Source organism: Heterodontus francisci, chromosome 42 (assembly GCF_036365525.1).
Source record: "Heterodontus francisci isolate sHetFra1 chromosome 42, sHetFra1.hap1, whole genome shotgun sequence".
In the NCBI taxonomy this organism is placed as follows: Eukaryota; Metazoa; Chordata; class Chondrichthyes; order Heterodontiformes; family Heterodontidae; genus Heterodontus; species Heterodontus francisci.
This window is the reverse complement of record NC_090412.1, coordinates 16220996-16239076: the sequence shown is the minus strand read 5'-3', so window position 1 is coordinate 16239076 and position 18081 is coordinate 16220996. Positions and strand designations below refer to the sequence as shown.

At 39.9% G+C, this 18081-nt stretch overlaps 1 protein-coding gene across 1 annotated transcript in view; it reads left to right on the top strand.

Annotated features, from left to right (window-relative positions):
• Window positions 1-559: 559 nt before the first annotated feature.
• adam8a (ADAM metallopeptidase domain 8a) overlaps window positions 560-18081 on the top strand; it is a 47497-nt gene continuing 29975 nt past the window's right edge. The window contains exons 1-9 of the mRNA XM_068020632.1: window positions 560-992; window positions 1580-1689; window positions 8801-8877; window positions 11476-11554; window positions 11659-11735; window positions 13903-14086; window positions 14227-14292; window positions 15049-15120; window positions 17194-17363. Of these exons, the coding sequence (XP_067876733.1) occupies window positions 941-992; window positions 1580-1689; window positions 8801-8877; window positions 11476-11554; window positions 11659-11735; window positions 13903-14086; window positions 14227-14292; window positions 15049-15120; window positions 17194-17363 (887 nt within the window). The 5' untranslated portion in view covers window positions 560-940. The remainder of the gene's footprint in view (window positions 993-1579; window positions 1690-8800; window positions 8878-11475; window positions 11555-11658; window positions 11736-13902; window positions 14087-14226; window positions 14293-15048; window positions 15121-17193; window positions 17364-18081) is intronic.

Below are 18081 nucleotides of genomic sequence, written 5' to 3'. Positions count from 1 at the left end.
TGTGTCAGCGAAATACTTAAAAGTCTCCTCTCAGGCCTCTGCCAATATTGCTCTATGACCAGCCACTAGGTGGTGTACGAGAGTCAAACAAGGCAATTTTCTCCTATTCTGGGGAAGTTAGCTGCCCTCCACTGAACAATAGTGGGGATGTGAGTCTGTGGCAACCAACTATAATGTGCTATGCCCATCCTCCAATTCTCAGTTGGAACACAAGGAGGAAAAGTTTTACCCTTTTTGTTAAAACTTTCACATCATGGGAATTGTAATTTTCTCATTGAAAGCAATATGAGAGTGTGTGTAAAACAAACACGGTTCATCTCCACTCCTATCCTAACAATCAGGACTGGGAGTCTGTGGGAGTATTTGATCAGGAATTAATATGGACGTAAATTTCTATTCCTTGACATTATCGATGCTGGAACTGCTCAACACGGAGGCCCTTTCCGGAAAAGGTGCGGGTCCGGGTCTATATGTTTCATTGCTGACTCAGCCTGACGTTTGTTCGGCTCTGCCCTGCCCCTAAAATCTAACCTTAAAGAAGTGCTCCGCTCAAAACAAGCGACTTGCAAACCTCCGGGTCCGCTCTACCCGCAGGCATTGCTTTCTTGCTAATTCCTCGCTTTCAAATGGATCTTTTATATGCTTTAAAAATACCAATTAACTAGAGTAAAAATTATTCAAGAGATTAATCTGTCAAAAAGAGAAGCAACCAAGAAATCTTTGCGGTCACACACTATGCCTCAGTGTTAACTCTTAACCCACTACTTTGCAACTAATTGGAGCTGATTGGAGCCTGAGTGATCCAATGGCAGTAACAGTCAGGCGGGGTTTGTGGCAGTGAGTCATTCTCAGTGTGATAGTAAATGTACTGATCCTCACTCAGCAAGCAGGGATATATGTATTCTGTGTCCTTCAGGGAGAAACCCCGTCCTAGAGCAGGATGCACTGGATTTCTAGTAGATTTGTGTTATTGCTTGTATATACAACATACGGTAAGTTTAAATCTCGCATTATTCATGAGTGTAATACATTAAATATAAAGAGTTCAGTTTTTTAAATCCTTTACCATTTAGTTGATAGAACTGAAACCACTATCTCTGACTCCATCCTTTTATCCCGGATTACTTCAATATATCCCAAATGCTGATACTCTTGCATCTAATTTTTAAACATCCCAGAATTTTATGCAATGACGAGTTCTTGGCAAAACTAATTTCAAAACGTTTTATCATCTCCTAGTTAAATCTGCCTTTGGCATATCTGTTACCTCATCAATTGAATATGTTTAAAATGTTCCAAACTTTATAGGCAAATCAGAGAAGTTAATGGAAATATAATGCTGCTTGATTTTTAGAATTTTATACTTATGCTATAGTTTAAAATCCACAGGCTATAATGGAACTACACATTTAGAACCCATCTGAACAGACCTTAAACACTGATGGTTGACATATTTGTCACCAAATTATAATTTGTTTATTATGCACTTCAATGTTAATTATACTGTAGTGTTATGAATTATTTGAAATTACAAACTTTGTGGTTATTTCTAACCCGCTGACTTGCTTTTTTTCTGCAGCTGGATGTTCTGCCTTGTCTGAACCACTTCCTGAAGTAGAGAAATATGAAATAGTGAAACCTCGTTTAATGAACACCATTCTGAGGAAAAGGGAGCTGTCCTTTTCAGAGGTGGGAATATAATATGACACAGTTTAGAACATGTTTATAGTAAATGTGTAATTTTTCTGAATGACTAGGATACAAGCAAGTGAAAATTGTACAAGTAATTGACTACAGAGTAAAAAATTGTTTAAACAAGTGAGTCAGGTTAGAGCAACTACAGGGATGCCAACCAAGTACAGACTGGAATAACAGGAATATGTGAGTGAGACGGCATAAAGGAATGGCATCGTTAACTAAGAAAGTATGGGGCAGCTGGTTAAGGCATTGAGTAGCTGAGGCGTGCAGACTAGGAAGGTCTCGGGTTTGATTTGCAGTCTGTGCTGTTAGCTGATCTCAATATAAGTGGCCTCAGGAGCCCTGAGTTTGTTTGTGGAGGTGTGGGGAGGCAGCGAACTGGGGGCATGAAAATTGGTCAGGGTTCCCACTACTATTTGATAATTTGTGCATTTGTCAGAGAATGGGCTTGGGGTCAGCTGTGATGCATCATGTGGTTGAATAGCCTCATACTCAGCTGCTCAGGCTAGGTGTATCCAAACGTCTTCTCTTTCTGGGATACTCAGTTGTGCACAATTGAACTCTGAGGAGCCGCATCAAAGCAATTATGATACTACATATTGAATTAGAAAGATTCCTGCACTAAACTAAACAAAGAATTGGTGAAACTCAAAGTGGAAAGGCACCAGGCCCTGAATGTGGGAGTGGGGTGGGGGGTTGGGGGGGGGGGGGGGAAAGAAACCAGAGAGAAAAAAGCAGAGGTTTTGACCTCAATCTTTAAAATACCTTTGGATATGGAAGTTTTGCCAGAGGCTTGGAAATTTTCCTGTGTAATGGTTCCATTCAAAAACAAAGGATACGACAGGTAACTATAGATCAGTCTGACTAACATGCATAGTGGGTAAGTTTCTGGAAGCCGTAATACAGGATCAAATGAATAATCACCTGGAACGTCATGGGTTAACTTAGGACAGCCAATGCAGATTGATAAAAGGCAGGTCATAGCTGACAAATTTGATAGGAAATATAGTAGTTTGATAAAGTGCTGTATATGAGGCTTGCTGATGAAGTTAAAGCAGGTCATTAAAAGGTTATAGGAGCATAGTAGTTAATGTTACCAGACTGACAATCTAGGGGTCTGAACTCTGAAATGGTCCAGCAACCCACGCAGTTGTACCAAACTGCGATGAAAAAGTCACCTTGGGAGTACCTTCACCATATGGACTGCTTACCACCACCTACTAGAAACATAGAAAATAGGAGCAGGAGTAGGCCATTCGGCCCTGCTCCGCCATTCAAAAAAGATCATGGCTGATCATCTAATTCAGTACCGTGTTCCCACTTTCTCTCCGTATCCCTTGATCCCTTTTGCATTAAGAAATACATCTACATCCTTCTTGAATATATTTAATGACTTGGCCTCCACTGCCTTCTGCGGAAGAGAATTACACAGGTTCACCACCCTCTGAGTGAAGAAATTTCTCCTCATCTCGGTTCTAAATGGCATACCCCGTATCCTTAGACTCCCCCACCATCAGGAACATCCTTCCTGCATCTACCCTGTCAAGTCCTGTTAGAATTTTATAGGTTTCCATGGGATCCCTCCCTCACTCTTCTGAAATCCAGTGAATATAATCCTAACCGACCCAATCTCTCCTCACGTCAGTCCCGCCATCCCAGGAATCAGTCTTGGAAACCTTCGCCGCACTCCCTCTATAGCAAGAACATCCTTCCTCAGATAAGGAGACCAGAACTGCACACAATATTCCAGGTGTGGCCTCACCAAGGCCCTGTATAATTGCAGCAAGACATCCCTGCTCCTGTACTCGAATCCTCTTGCTACGAAGGCCAACATACCATTTGCCTTTTTTACTGCCTGTTGCGCCTGCATGCTTACCTTCAGCAACTGGTGTACGAGAACACCCAGGTCACGTTGCATATTCCCCTCTCTGTTTATAGCTGTTCAGATAATAATCTGCCTTCCTGTTTTTGCTACCAAAGTGGATAACCTCACATTTATCTACATTATACTGCATCTGCCATGCATTTGCCCTCTTACTCAACTTGTCCAAATCACCCTGAAGCCTCTTTGCATCCTCCTCACAACTCACCCTCCCACCCAGTTTTGTGTTATCTTCAAATTTGGAGATATTACATTTAGTTCCTTCATCTAAATCATTAATATATATTGTGAATAGCTGGGGTCCTAGCACCGATCCCTGCGGTACCCCACTAGTCACTGCCTGCCATTCGGAAAAAGACCCGTTTATTCCTACTCTTTGTTTCCTGTCTGCCAACCAATTTTCTATCCATCACAATACATTACCCCCAATCCCAAGCGCTTTAATTTTACATGCTAATCTCTTATTTGGGACTTTGTCGAAAGCCTTCTGAAAGTCCAAATAAACCACATCCATTGGCTCCCCCTCATCAACTCTACTAGTTACATCCTCGAAGAATTCTAGTAGATTTGTCAAGCATGATTTCCCTTTCGTAAATCCATGCTGACTGTCCGATTCTACCGCTGTTCTCCAAGTGCTCTGCTATAAAATCTTTGATAATGGACTCTAGAATTTTCCCCACTACTGACATCAGGCTGACTGGTCTATAATTCCCAGTTTTCTCTCTACCTCCCTTTTTTAAATAGTGGGGTTACATTAGCTACCCTCCAACCTGTAGGAACTGTTCCAGAGTTTATAGAATCTTGAAAGATGACCACCAATGCATCCACTATTTCTGGGGCCACTTCCTTAAGTACTCTGGGATGTAGATTATCAGGCCGTGGGGATTTATCGGCCTTCAATCCCATCAATTTCTCCGTCGCCATTTCTCTCTAATACTGATTTCCTTCAGTTCCTCCGTCTCACTAAACCCTGTGTTCCCCAACATTTCTGGTATGTTATTTGTATCCTCCTTTGTGAAGACAGAACCAAAGTATGCAGTTAGTTGGTCAGCCATTTCTTTGTTCCCCATAATAAATTCCCCTGTTTCTGACTGTAAGGGACCTACATTTGTCTTCACCAATCTTTTTCTCTTCACATACCTATAGAAGCTTTTAGTCAGTTTTTATGTTCCCCACACTACTTTCATACTCTATTTCCCCCCACTTAATCAATCTCTTTGTCCTCCTTTTCTGAATTCTAAACTGCTCTCAATCCTCAGACTTGCTGCTTTTTCTGGCAATATTATATGCCTCCTCCTTGGATCTAATATGATCCCTAATTTCTTTTGTAAGCCACGGTTGAGCCACCTTTTCCGGTTTTATTTTTGCACCAGACAGGAATGAATAATTGTTGTAATTCAAGCACACGTTCTTTAAATATTATCCATTGCCTATCCACCGTCAACCCTTTTAGTGAAGTTCCCCAATCTACCATAGCCAACTCGCGCCTCATACTTTCGTAGTTTCCTTTATTTAGATTCAGGACCCTAGTTTTGGATTCAACTACATCACTCTCCATCTTAATGAAGAATTCTATCATGTACTGTTCGCTCCTCCCCAAGGGACCCCGCACAATAAGATTATTAATTAATCCTTTCTCATTGCACAATACCTAGTCTAGGATAGCCTGTTCTTTAGTTGGTTCCTCAACGTATTGGTCTAAAAAACCATCACGTACGCACTCCAGGAAATCCTCCTCAGCAGTATTATTGCTAATTTGGTTTGACCAATCTATATGTAGATTAAAATCACCCATGATTACAGTTGTACCCTTATTGCGTGCATCTCTAATTTCCTGTTTAATGCCATCCCTTACATCTCCTCTACTGTTTGGGGGCCTATAGATAACTCCCACCAATGTTTTCTGTCCCTTGGTGTTTCTTAGCTCCATCCATACAGATTCCACATCATGATTTTCCAAGCCAATATCCTTTCTCACTATTACATTGTTATCCCCCTTTACTAACAAAGCTACCCCACCTCATTTTCCCTTTTTGCCTGTCCTTCCTAAATATTGAATACTCCTGGATGTTCAGTTCCCTGATCACCCTGCAGTCATGTCTCCGTAATCGTATCTATATCATAACCATTTATATCTATTTGCGCTGTTAATTCATCTACCTTATTGCGAATGCTCCGCGCATTAAGACACAATGCCTTTAGACTTGTCTTTTTAACATTGTTAATCATCCTAGCTTCATTTTGCACTATGGCCACATTTGTTTCTCGCCCTTGTTTTCTCTGCCTTCCACTTTTGCTTCTTACCTTTCTGTCTTTCATCTCTATCCTTATTCCTCCCTCTTTTGTCTCCCTGCTCAGATTCCCATTCCCCTGCCATTCTACTCATGGGCAACAAGGAATGGGCAATAAATGCTGACTTTGCATTGATGCCCATATCCTGTGAATGAATTTTTTAAAAAAAGGATGTTAGTTAGAGGGCACAAAATAGAGAATAATGGTTAATGAATGATTTTGATTTGGAGGGATGTAAACAGTGATGTTTTTCAGGAGTCACTGTTGAGATCGTCGCTTTTGTCAATATATAAAATTGATCTGGACTTCGGTATCGGGGACAAAAAGCAGAATGAATCTTCAGGGGAAGGCAAAAAGGTTATTAGATTAAGCTGATAAATGCCAGATAAAATTTAAAGCAGAGAAATATCTTTTTTTGCAGCAAGTAGAAAGGGAAGACATACATTAAGTTCTTAAACTTTAAAAGGAGCAGAGATTTAGAGGTCCAGATATGTAGTGGGGAGACAAGTTGATGAAGGTTTTTTAAAAAAAAAGCAGATTGAATCTTCGGGACAGGGAGTAGGAAAGCAGAGATAATGCTAAACCAATACAAATTATCAGTTAGGCTGCAGTCAGAATATTGTCCATTTTAGTTACCCTACTTTAGGAAGGATGTTCAGGCCATGGAAATGGTGCAGAAAAGATTCACTCAGATGATACTAGGGATAAGAAGCCTCAGTGTCTTCTCATAACTGGAGAAATTGGCATTCTTTTTGCTGGAAAACTGAACATTAAGAATAGATATCTGAAGAGTTTCAATGAAGTAGAGAGAGAATAACTATCTCCATGGGCTGGTGAGTTGCTAACTAGAGGGCATGGGCTTCCTCTTCACTACCTTGGTGATCATCTACCTTTTTTATAGCACCTGTAAGCCAATTTGCACACAGTGATGCCCCACAAGCAGCAATGAGCTGAATGATCCATTCATCTGTTCTGGTGTTGGTTGAGGAATAAATGTTGGCCAAGACACTGGGAGAATTGCCCTGCTCTTCAAATAGTGTCATGTGACATTTTCTTACATTTAAAGGTGCTATATAAATCCAAGTTGTTGTTTGGTATCTTTTACATCCACTAGGAGGGTACAGTAATGTAATGGTTATATTATTGGGTTAGTAATCCAGGGGCATAGACCAATAATCCAAAGAAAGAAAATAATGGCATGCATTCATAGAGCGCCTTGCAAGATCCTTTACATTCAGTGAAGCATTTTTGAAGTGCCATTACTGATGCAATGTAGGAAACACAGCAGTGAATCTGCACATAGCAAGATCCCACAAATAGCAATGACCAGATAATCTGTTTTAATGATATTTGTTGAGTCATAAATATTGGGCAGGGCACTGGGATAACTCCCCTGCTCTTCTTTAAAATAGTGGTGTAGGATCTTTTATGTTCACCCGAGAGAGCAGACGGGGCCTCCGTTTAACAAACTCCTCCAAAGGCCTGGCCTAGTAATGCAGAAATCTGAATTTGAGTTTGAAAAATGAATTCAGTTTCAAAAACAAACTATCAGTAAAAGTGACCATAAAGCTTTCAGATTGTCGTTAAAACCCAACTGGCTCACTAATGTCCGTTAGTAAAGGAAACTTGCCATCCTTATCCAGACTGGCCTATGTGGCTCCAGTCCCACACCAACGTGGTTGACTGCTAACTGCTGCCTGAAGTGGCCTAGCAAGTCACTCAGTTATATCAAACCACTGCAGGTAACTAGGGCTGGGTAATAAATTCCAGCCTTGCCAGCAATGCCTGCATCATGGGAATGAATGGATTTTAAAAAACTGAACAGGCAGTTTAATGTCATCTAAAAGACAGTACCTATGACAATGCAATATTCCCAATACTGCACTGAAATGTCAGCTTAGATTTAAGTGCTCAGTTTCTAGAGTGGGATTTGAACCCATGGCCTTCTGCTTCCAAGATAAGAATGCTACCACTGAGCTGGGCTGACTCAAGACACTGGGAAGCAGAAAAGAAGGGTTTATTTATTTATTTAGAGATACAGCACTGAAACAGGCCCTTCGGCCCACTGAGTCTGTGCTGACCATCAACCACCCATTTATACTAATCCCATATTCCTACCACATCCCCACCTGTCCCTCTATGCCCCTACCACCTACCTATACTAGGGGCAATTTATAATGGCCAATTTACCTATCAACCTGCAAGTCTTTGGCTGTGGGAGGAAACCGGAGCACCCGGAGGAAACCCATGCAGACACAGGGAGAACTTGCAAACTCCACACAGGCAGTACCCAGAATTGAACCCGGGTCGCTGGAGCTGTGAGGCTGCGGTGCTAACCACTGCGCCACTGTGCTGAAAACGATTTATTTCTGAATTTGTATTCCTGCATTTCCCAGGGCTCTCTGAAAATGTCATTACAGTTCATTCACATCTGATGCTAGTTGTGGAACAGTTTAGATGAGTTCATAAATAAAATTCAGCCAAGTTATTGCTAGTTTGCGCTTTAACCATAAAGAGACAGTAAATAAAAACCTCACTATAGCTACTAGGAAAAGGCAAGGGAGATGGACTAGCTGATTTGCTCTTGCTGAGATCCAGCATGGACATAACAGGCCGAATGGCCTCCTCCTGTGCTGTAACCATTCTATGATTCAGCAACATAAAATGGATCAGATGGTCCAGAAACAAGTCATGGTTTATGCTGTAAAACTCTGATCAGCATATTGGGATAAAACTTTTCTAGTTGTTAAATAAGGCCTTTGTCTCAGCAAGTGTTACAATTTCAGTCGAAGTATTGACTAGAGGAAGTGTCTGCAAATATATTTATGATGATGCTGCTCCAGAGAAATTCTTATCCTATCGTGTAAAATTGCACAATGATAAGTGGTCTTGAATATAAGAATAATATCTTTTTTCCCATTTATTCAGATTGTCTATCCAGAAAAAGTCACCTATTCTGTAAATCTGGAAGGGAGTGAATTCTTTGTTCATCTTGAAAAGAATGGGTAAGATTGTGATTTCAACATCCCAGTACAGTACTAGTCACGCTAGTTGTTTCATTGTGACTATAAGCAACTGCAAAATTTGGAGAGTGCACACTGGTGTTCACGCGCTGGTCATGACCCAACTGCTTTATTTTGTAGAAGCCTCCAGTGTCCATGTGTTGGAGATCTGCAGTGCAAAAAGTTTAAATTAATTTTACATGTGGTCTTTCTGTTAGTTCCAGTCAGGTAGCGTTGATTAATTGAGTAGCCATTTAGCTGCAAACATGAAGTGGCTTAGAACAAGTTGACAAATAAAAATCAATTTTAATATAAATTAGTCCCATTGTAAGTTCTGCTGGTGGAAGCACATACTGGCGATATTAGCGTGATTATGTACGGTTTAAAGTCTATTGCTATGGATGGATAGCACAGAAGTTAAATACCAGCTCCTTGTAGAGTAGGAGTGTGAATGCATCTGGGGAGAATGTTGCAAAAGGAATTGATAACGCTGATCATTCAAACTTTTATACCATGTTACTAATGTCGAATTTGTAAAGAGCAATTTTTGTGACCTATTTCGGCATGAATATTTTCTGGGGTTTGTCAAAAAATACATATTTTAAAAGTGGGAAGAGCGCAATATGTTGGTTAATACTCTGGTTGGGTGGGCGGATTCTTTGTTTTTCAGAGATAGCAATACTGAAGAGGAAGGCTGTTTAGAAAAACAGGAAATATGGTGGTAAACCTTTCTGAATGACTCTGATAATAAGTTAGAGGCCTTGAGGCTACCTCAGCAGAAGCATTAACTCACTCGCTTTAAACAGGTTTAACATTTCTGCTAAAATAACAGAAGGAGGAACTTAGGATGACTACATTAAGTGTTGATATCTCAGAATATAATTTCAGGGAAGAGTAGGATTCAGAAAAACTGAGGCATGCAGAGCAATGACAGCAGGAGATTGGGAAAATAACACTGGGACATACAGAACTGGAAAGAGACCCACAAAACACACAGACTCTGATTGGAAATATTCAGAGAATTGGAGGGAGAAAAACATATGGAGTGGAGAGACCGAACGGGTCATCAAGCATGGACGGGATCACTGAGAGAATGAGTCTCAAAAAGTAAATGTACACAGATGATGCCCAGCTCTCCCCTCCCCTCCATGGCCTCTATGTTGTCAGACTATTTGTCCGACATTCAGTATGAGGATGGCCTGCAGTTTTTTTCCAGTTGAAAATTGGGCACAACGAAACCATCGTTTTCGGCCATTGCCATAAATTTTGTATCATCACTGCGTACTCCATCACCCTTCCTGGCCAGGATCTCAAGCTGAACCCTGACTGTTCATAATCTCAGTGTCATATTTGATTCCGAGATGGGTTTCCAAGCCCGTAGCCTCTCCATCACTAAGACCACTTAATTCTAACTCAGTAACATTGCTCGCCTCTACCCTTGCCTCAGTCCATCTGCTGCAGAAGCCCTTATCTAAGCCTTTGTCATCTTCAGACTTGTCTATTATAAGACTATCTGGAGCAGCCACCCATCCTCGGCTCATCTAAAACTGTACTGGCTGTCTCAACCATTTCCCTGCTCCTTTCTGGTCTGCATTGACTCCTAGTCCCCCAACTTCAAAATTTATAATTCATTCCATGGCACCATTACTCTTGTAACCTCCTCCAGTGCTCCCCTCCAAACTCTCCATTCCTACGACTCCAGCCTCTTTTAAGTCCCTCGCTCCTTTTGCCCCATCATTGTTGGCCAAGTCTTCAGCTGCCTAGGCTGCATGCTTTGGAATTCACTAAGCCTCTCCAACTCTCCTTTTTAAGATGCTGCTTAAAACCCACTTTTTTGGCCAAGCTTTTGATCACCTCTCCTTCTTTAGCTCAGAGTTCATTTTTTTCCCCCTTGTGCCTCTGTGAAGCAACTTGAGTCAATATTTCTACGTTAAAGGCACTGTATAAATCCAAGCTGTTGTGGTGAGGAAAATATAAGCCTAGAATAACTTTTGGTGATATTGGCATACAAACATTTATAATAATCTCATTTTAAATGCTTTTAAGACCTTCATTTAAAATTGTAGATGAAGGATTGTTACCCAAATGTATTAAACATTCTTGTCCCAAAAAGTAAGAATGTGATCTATTCTGGAGATGGATATCCATGTAGGTGATTGCTTAAGTCTACAACACAAATTCTACAGGCCCCAGCACATTTCCATTCATATTCTGATGGATATTGGATGCTGCCTTTAAATTTTTAATCAAAGACCCTTTACTACTTCAGCATTATGTACTCGGGTCTGTTAAGTAGATTGGTTGCATTTAGTTATATTAAAATGAAGCAACACAAGTGAAGGGACAGCACCCATATGGCAGGATACCACTAAGCTTGAAACTGCTGGGGCAGAAGATGAGATAAATCAAGAGCTAGTGATTAGGCATTGCCAAGCTGGAGGAAGTAAGGAGTTCCACAGAATGAGTTGAGTAGAAGTGAATGCAATGAGTCTTCATTTCAAAATGGTAAGGATGCAGAGTTTTATACAGCTGTCTCAACTCTCAAACGCTTACCGAAACTCCGCAGTCCAACTCCAATTCATTTATTTTGTGCTTTAACAGGGAGCTACTGGTCAACCATTATTCTGAAACCCATTACTTGGAAAATGGAACTGAAGTGGTAGAAATGCCACAATTTGAGGTATTTCTCTGCCATTTTCTTATTAAGAAATGGTTTGTTTAATTAAAGTGTTTTATATTTTATTATGTTGATACTTTAATTTTTATCTGTGTGATTTATCACAGGATCATTGTTATTATCATGGTGTTATTGAAGGCATCAATGATTCCTCTGTCAGTATCAGCACTTGTACGGGACTAAGGTATATAATAGCCCTCTTACTTATTTAAGCTGCCTTTATATTGATAATTATCCTGCCATGTTTTCCTTCAAGAACCCATTTGACACCAGAAGTTTTGTTCAGCACATTCATGATTTCCCTCATTGCTGACAAATGTGAGTGGAAAGTTGAGACTTGGGGCCCACTTGAGTAAGTGACTTAAGACAGCATTCCCTTTCTCTCTAGATAGGGAAATCATAGCAAAGAAATGCTTCATCTCACAGGCACGCCAAGACCAACAAGAGCCACTTTCAACAGTGGTAGCTGAATTTAATTAATAATTCGTTGTAATTTAACCTGTAACCATATAGTTGGAAGACAATCAGTGCAGCTCAAGTGACACTTGCGTATTCTGTGGGTGTTAGTTGAGTTAACGTATAAAGTGGCTTGATTTTTTTTTAAACATTGGGAAATGGTGTAGTATACCAGCTGCTAATTTGCAGTAAAGACATGACTTTTTCAAAGCCCAATAGTGTGTGGATTAATATACAGGGGAGTAATGGACCAGTCTGTACAAGGTACAGTTCATTTGGCACGAGGAAATGGCTGCCAATTTATGGAGCTTTGCCAAAACTGTTCTACAGTGAACAACAGAAATAGTTTGAAAAGGAGTATTCATTCACAACACTGCCGCTCGAACAATAAAACTGCCCGAGAAAGGCAGTGTAAGAAATATTGAAATAAATCATTAGTACAATGGAAAAAAAAAGCTATAATTCATTTGGGTTTAAGCTATATTTAATTATACAACCGACGGCTGAAAGCTGTGCTGAGCAGAGCTTCCAAATGATCTTGCATTAAGCTAGGGTAAGAGTTATTACTCTCCGGTGTAACTGAATGAGGGGAACCTGAAAATGGTTTCATGTGAGCAATGTCTGTTTAAAACATTGTATTATACTTCATTTTGAAAACACCAGATCACTTTCTTCAGATGTCCTCTTCAAAACCATTCCAAATTCTACTGTTTCAAGCTCAAACTGCAAGGAAAGTCTTCATGAAGTACTGTTTACTCAAAGTGCTCTGGAGTTTTAACTGAAGAAATTATACATTTTATGGAATTGTACAGTACTGAAGGAAGGCATTCAGCCCATCATGCCTGTGCTGGCTCTTTGAAAGAGTCCCACTTCCCTGCTCTTTCCCAATATCCTGCAGATTTTTTCTTTTCAAATATTTATCCAGTTCCCTTTTGAAAGTTTCTGTTGAAACTGCTTCCATCAGGCAGTGCATTGCAGATCATAACAACTTGCTGCATAAAAATAATTCTCCTCATCTCCCCTTTTGATTTTTTTTGCCAATTATATTAAATCTGTCTTCTGGTTATCAACCCTCTTGCCAGTGGAAACCGTTTTTCTTTCATTGCTCTATCAAACTCTCTCACAATTTAGAACACCTCTATTAAATCTCCCCTTTCCTACATTACAACAGTGACTACACTTCAAAAGCTCTTAATTGTCTGTAAAGTGCATTGGGGGCATCTTGCGGTCTTGACAGGTACTATATAAATGCAAGTTCTTTCTTGTTTTAGCCTTCTCTGCTCTGAGGAAAACAAGCCCGGCTCCTCTAGTCTCTCTGCAAAACTGAAGTCCCTCATTCCTGCAGTTTTATGAAATTTATTTGACAATTTTTGTGTCCGTTGTTCTGCCAGCATGAAGAGCATAGAATGGGATCCCTCACCTCAGTTATTTCAATTAAGGAGAATGTCTGTATGTGTCCAAGAGCAGCTCCATTGTGGGGATGTGACTACTGAGCCAACTCTAAGTACAGACCCAGTTGACCCATGCAGTCCTGCTGCCAAATTGGCATCGCAGCTGTAGTGCGGTTTCCCAAGGTCAAGTAGGGCTTGAACAGCCTTTGGGACAGTTTGAAGTTGTATTTTCACTCCTCCCTGTTTGCAATGGTGCCATTCCAGAATTGGCAGAAGCAGAGTGCCTTCCAAGGAGGAAGACTGAGCATCTCCGTGCTAAAACAACACTAAATAACTTCTTGCTAATTCTCTACTTTTATAAAAAGGGGACTACTTTGAATTTTTAAAAAAATTTCTCCTGGACTCTCCTTCCCCTTTAATTTTGTGAAATTTGGCCATCCTTTTTAAACTGCTATAAGTATTCACTGAGTTGGGATCAATATATTTGTTAATGTTGCTTTCTAGAGGCATCCTCGTGGCTGGGAATAATGTCTACTTAATTGAACCACTGGAAGGAGCTCAAACTGGGGAACACGCATTGTACAGACAGGAGCACCTGAGAGTTAAACGTGGATCGTGCAGCACGCATAACTTTACACTTTATGACAATGGACCCAAAATGGCAGCACTTTACCAACCTCCTGGCAGGGTATATCACTCCTGTGAACTATATGCATGTTTGTGATACTTTTATAATTACAAGCAAAAAATTTGGATAAATGCTGACATGTTGATCCTTATGTCTCATGTTAATAACTGCATTCAGATTACCTATTTCTCCCCTTTCAGAGATCTGCACGGGTTTCACAAAGCACCCGATATGTGGAACTTTTCTTGGTTGTTGACAATGCTGAGGTAAACCTACTTTTCATATTAAATAAGGATGTATTTTTTTTTAACTAGTTACATTTTAGAAGCTACCTTGAATTTTGTTAATTCGTCAAGACTTTCAGCATCTGATTTCAAAGAACAGATAAATTTCCAATAGCTATTCCAGCAGAAACATTATTGTGTCTAAACAATTTTTCATAATGTATTATATTTCTACAGATCAAATTGTGGCTCATGAACGGTTGTTAATATTCATCAGTGAGCTTGAAACTTGGTGTAATTTAACTGTTAGTTATCAAATCTGTCAGTCCATGTTGTAGACAACTTAATAACCTCATGTAATATTACAAGCCTCTGAAGCACACTTAATCAGTTTGAGACCCAGGGTTGGTTGTTTTCCTATTGTCCTGTATTTATGTAGCAAATTCTTGTCACTTTATTGTTGATTAGTATATTTGTACTAAATTAAACCTCCTTTTTAAGGTGGGTTTCATTTGTCCTCTTTCTGCTCAGTGTGGAGCTCGTTGTTGTAAGTGCTCGCAGACTCCATCCGAGTTCAGAAAGGCACGACATGTGTCAATAAATATTTAAACTAACCAGTGAGGGGGGGGGGGAAATATATTCAAAATGAGGATGAACAATATTCAAAATATAAATGTAGTGATTTTGTGTTAAGGGAACCTAGCCAGGGTTTTTCTTTGAGGTTGTTTTATGAAACAACTTCTTGAAAGCTTTGGTTTATATCTGTCAAGGTCATTTGGAATTTATTTTTCATTTCAGTATAAAAAATTCAATCGAGACTTTCTAACGATACGACAGCGTATGATGGAAATAGTAAACCATGTAGACAAGGTAATATCTGTTTTATTTTCTGGAGAGTGGGAAGCTAAATAAAAAAACACACACATGATGGAAATCTGAAATGAGAAAAGAAAATACTGGAATTGTAATAGATTGATCATTCTCTGAAAGAGGAAGATGGGTTACTCTTTGGGGTGGGACCCTTCACTGGAAATAGCATGACTGTTCTAGAGGGGCTCCTTAGGACTGATCAAAATAAAGAGGGGAAGAGAAAAGGTCAAATATGCTAACTAATTTCACAAAAAGGCAAATAATGGAATCAGTCGCTCATTAAATAGATAAGTGACGTAACACTACGTGAAGATCATCTCGGGCATTTGTAAAGGATTAGAAAATGAAGGAATTAGACGTGGTTCCAAAATAAAACAAAATAGCAGAATCCAAAGTTGCAAATCCAGCAGGAATATTGGGGAGAGAGTTGAAAGAAAATTTTGTGTCTTTCCAATCATGTTGCCTGTGAAAGATTTATGTTAGTATTATACCAATTAATCAATTTAATTATAGATAATGTTTCTTCAAATACTAAATGTTTTTACTCTTACCAATGATTTCATAGCTTATAGTAAATATTCTACACCTTGGCTACCTGTAACATTTTTTACAATGCTGTGAATGGAGAAGTTGATAAAACTAAATAAAGTGAAGGGTTCTAGTACTGGGAATCGAACACTTGCCATCTTGGATACCCAGGGCAGGATTTTGCCTTTTGGGTCAGGACCCCAACATTGGGGTCAAATGAGGTTCCTGACCCTGCACTGTGTGAGAAACAGTCACCTGGCAGTCATTTACCCCACGTTGGCCAGAGGGCAGGCTCGCTGTCCAATTATGGATGGCGAGCAGGCTCTCGAAGATGGAGAGCCAATAGGAGGCCTTCCAACTCAAAAAAAAAAACAAAAAAACAAACAGCAGCTTGCAGTTCAGGTAAGAGAGAGACAGAGAGTGCCTCCATCTCAAGGTGTTCTCTCTCCAACTTCTTAAACTGTTAAATTTAAAAATGCCTTCAGCAGCTGGGCCACTAATTGTGGAGGGGAAGCCCTGGCCCCCCAAGTCTGCTGCTGGGAGTCCACCATCAATCAACTGACCTAGTCCCCATCACCTCCCACTCGTCCCCATCAGGGTCTAAAAACCCTGCCTCTAGTGTCAGCGGCTCTCACTCCTAGATCAGGTATAGGATTGCTCAAAAGTTATCTCCACTTAACAAAGTTCCACAACCTTAGAGCGTCCCCCATTGCAGCAGTGTGCCAGTATTCTATATAGATCATTCTCTTGCTTCTGCACATCAGATGGCCAGTTAACTTCCTGCTCTAGGTCTGTTCTCACTGGGAATTGGGTTGAAACTATCCAAATTAATTTTGCATAGGATCCTCAAATCCAATAGATGAATCTCAAGTTCTTTAACATTTCATGGATTTCTTTGTAACAGTCTCAATTTTCCATATTGTTTAAGAAGGATTCATTAAAAACTGATGTGTAAAATTGTGTAATTATATACCCTTGTACATCAATAGAGTTTTAAGATTAAGTATGCAATAGTACTCGTGTTAAATACATTAAATTCTGTTAATGCTATATTTGGTAGACTGTAACTATTAACTCTTGATGCCCATTTATCTTTGGAACCTGGCTTTGTATACATTCCAGTATGATAAATTAAAGTTTTTTCTTTCTTTTGGCTGCAAGGGTTTTATGTGAAACACATTTAGACAATTTCAACCCAGTTCAAAATGGTTACAGCTCGAGTCTCAATTGGGTAGCCTTACTCAGAAGGGCCACCAGTATTAAAAGTAGCTAGTCTAGGAAAAGGGAAGAACACAGTGGTAATGTGGGCATGACAGTCTTCTTGAAGTTGAGGCCCATTGTTGGACAGGGAAGAGGAGCCTGTTTCATGCATGGAATTAATGAAATTTAACCCTTTGACAACTTTATAGCTTCCACGCAACAAAATTATATTGAGGGTTGTTTTTATTTTATTTATAATACTTTTAACAAATACTTAATTCAATGAATTGGATGGGCTTTTTGCAGTGCATTGTTCTGATTTTTTTTCCACATCTTTTCTGTTAGTTATACAGATCATTAAATATCCGTGTGGCCTTGGTAGGGTTAGAAGTATGGACCCGTTCAAACAAAATTACTGTCAGCTCAGATCCCGATACCACTCTAGATAACTTCCTTAAATGGCGTGGAAAGGAGCTACTTTCAAAGAAGAAGCATGATAACGCACAATTTGTCACGTATGTACCTATAGAAAACACCAAACTCGGGGAGAAATATTGTCATTAGTGTATTATAAGTATCTTTAAATATCTGGTTAAATGTGCATAAGAGCAATTTTAGTAGCTTCTCCGGTCTACAAAATTAGATCAGTTTTTACAGAAGGGATTGTATTTATGAGATTCTTTCAGAAATTGATTTACATTTTTAGATTTATTTCCATGTGACTTAATTAAGGAATCAAAATTGTAACTATTCAGGACATAAATGTTCGTTTATGTCTTATCTGTATAACTTTCTATGGGATTGGGGAAGTGTCCTCTGTCTAACCATCTTCAATTGCTTCAACAATGACCCTGCCCCTGCTCTCACCAACCACCCCCCCCACCCCATCCCAGCCACTGATATAATACCAGGAGTCTGTTCATTGATACCACAATACAATTTCAGCTCAATTCCATACTCCTTTGATAATGAGGCAGCAAGATGCCAAACTACAACAGGACCTGGATAACATCCTGTTTGGGCTGATAAATTATGGCTAACATTCAGTCCATATTAGCGCCAGCTGTAACAAGAAAAAGCTCAGCCATCTCCTCTTCATCTTCAAAGGTGCCATCATTGCCAAATCCCTTCCCCCCCCCCTCCCCATCAACATTTTAGAGGCCAGTATTGACCAGAGCTTTTACTGGATCAGCCATTTCAAGAGCAGGAAAAAAGCTGGGTCCTCTGCAACAA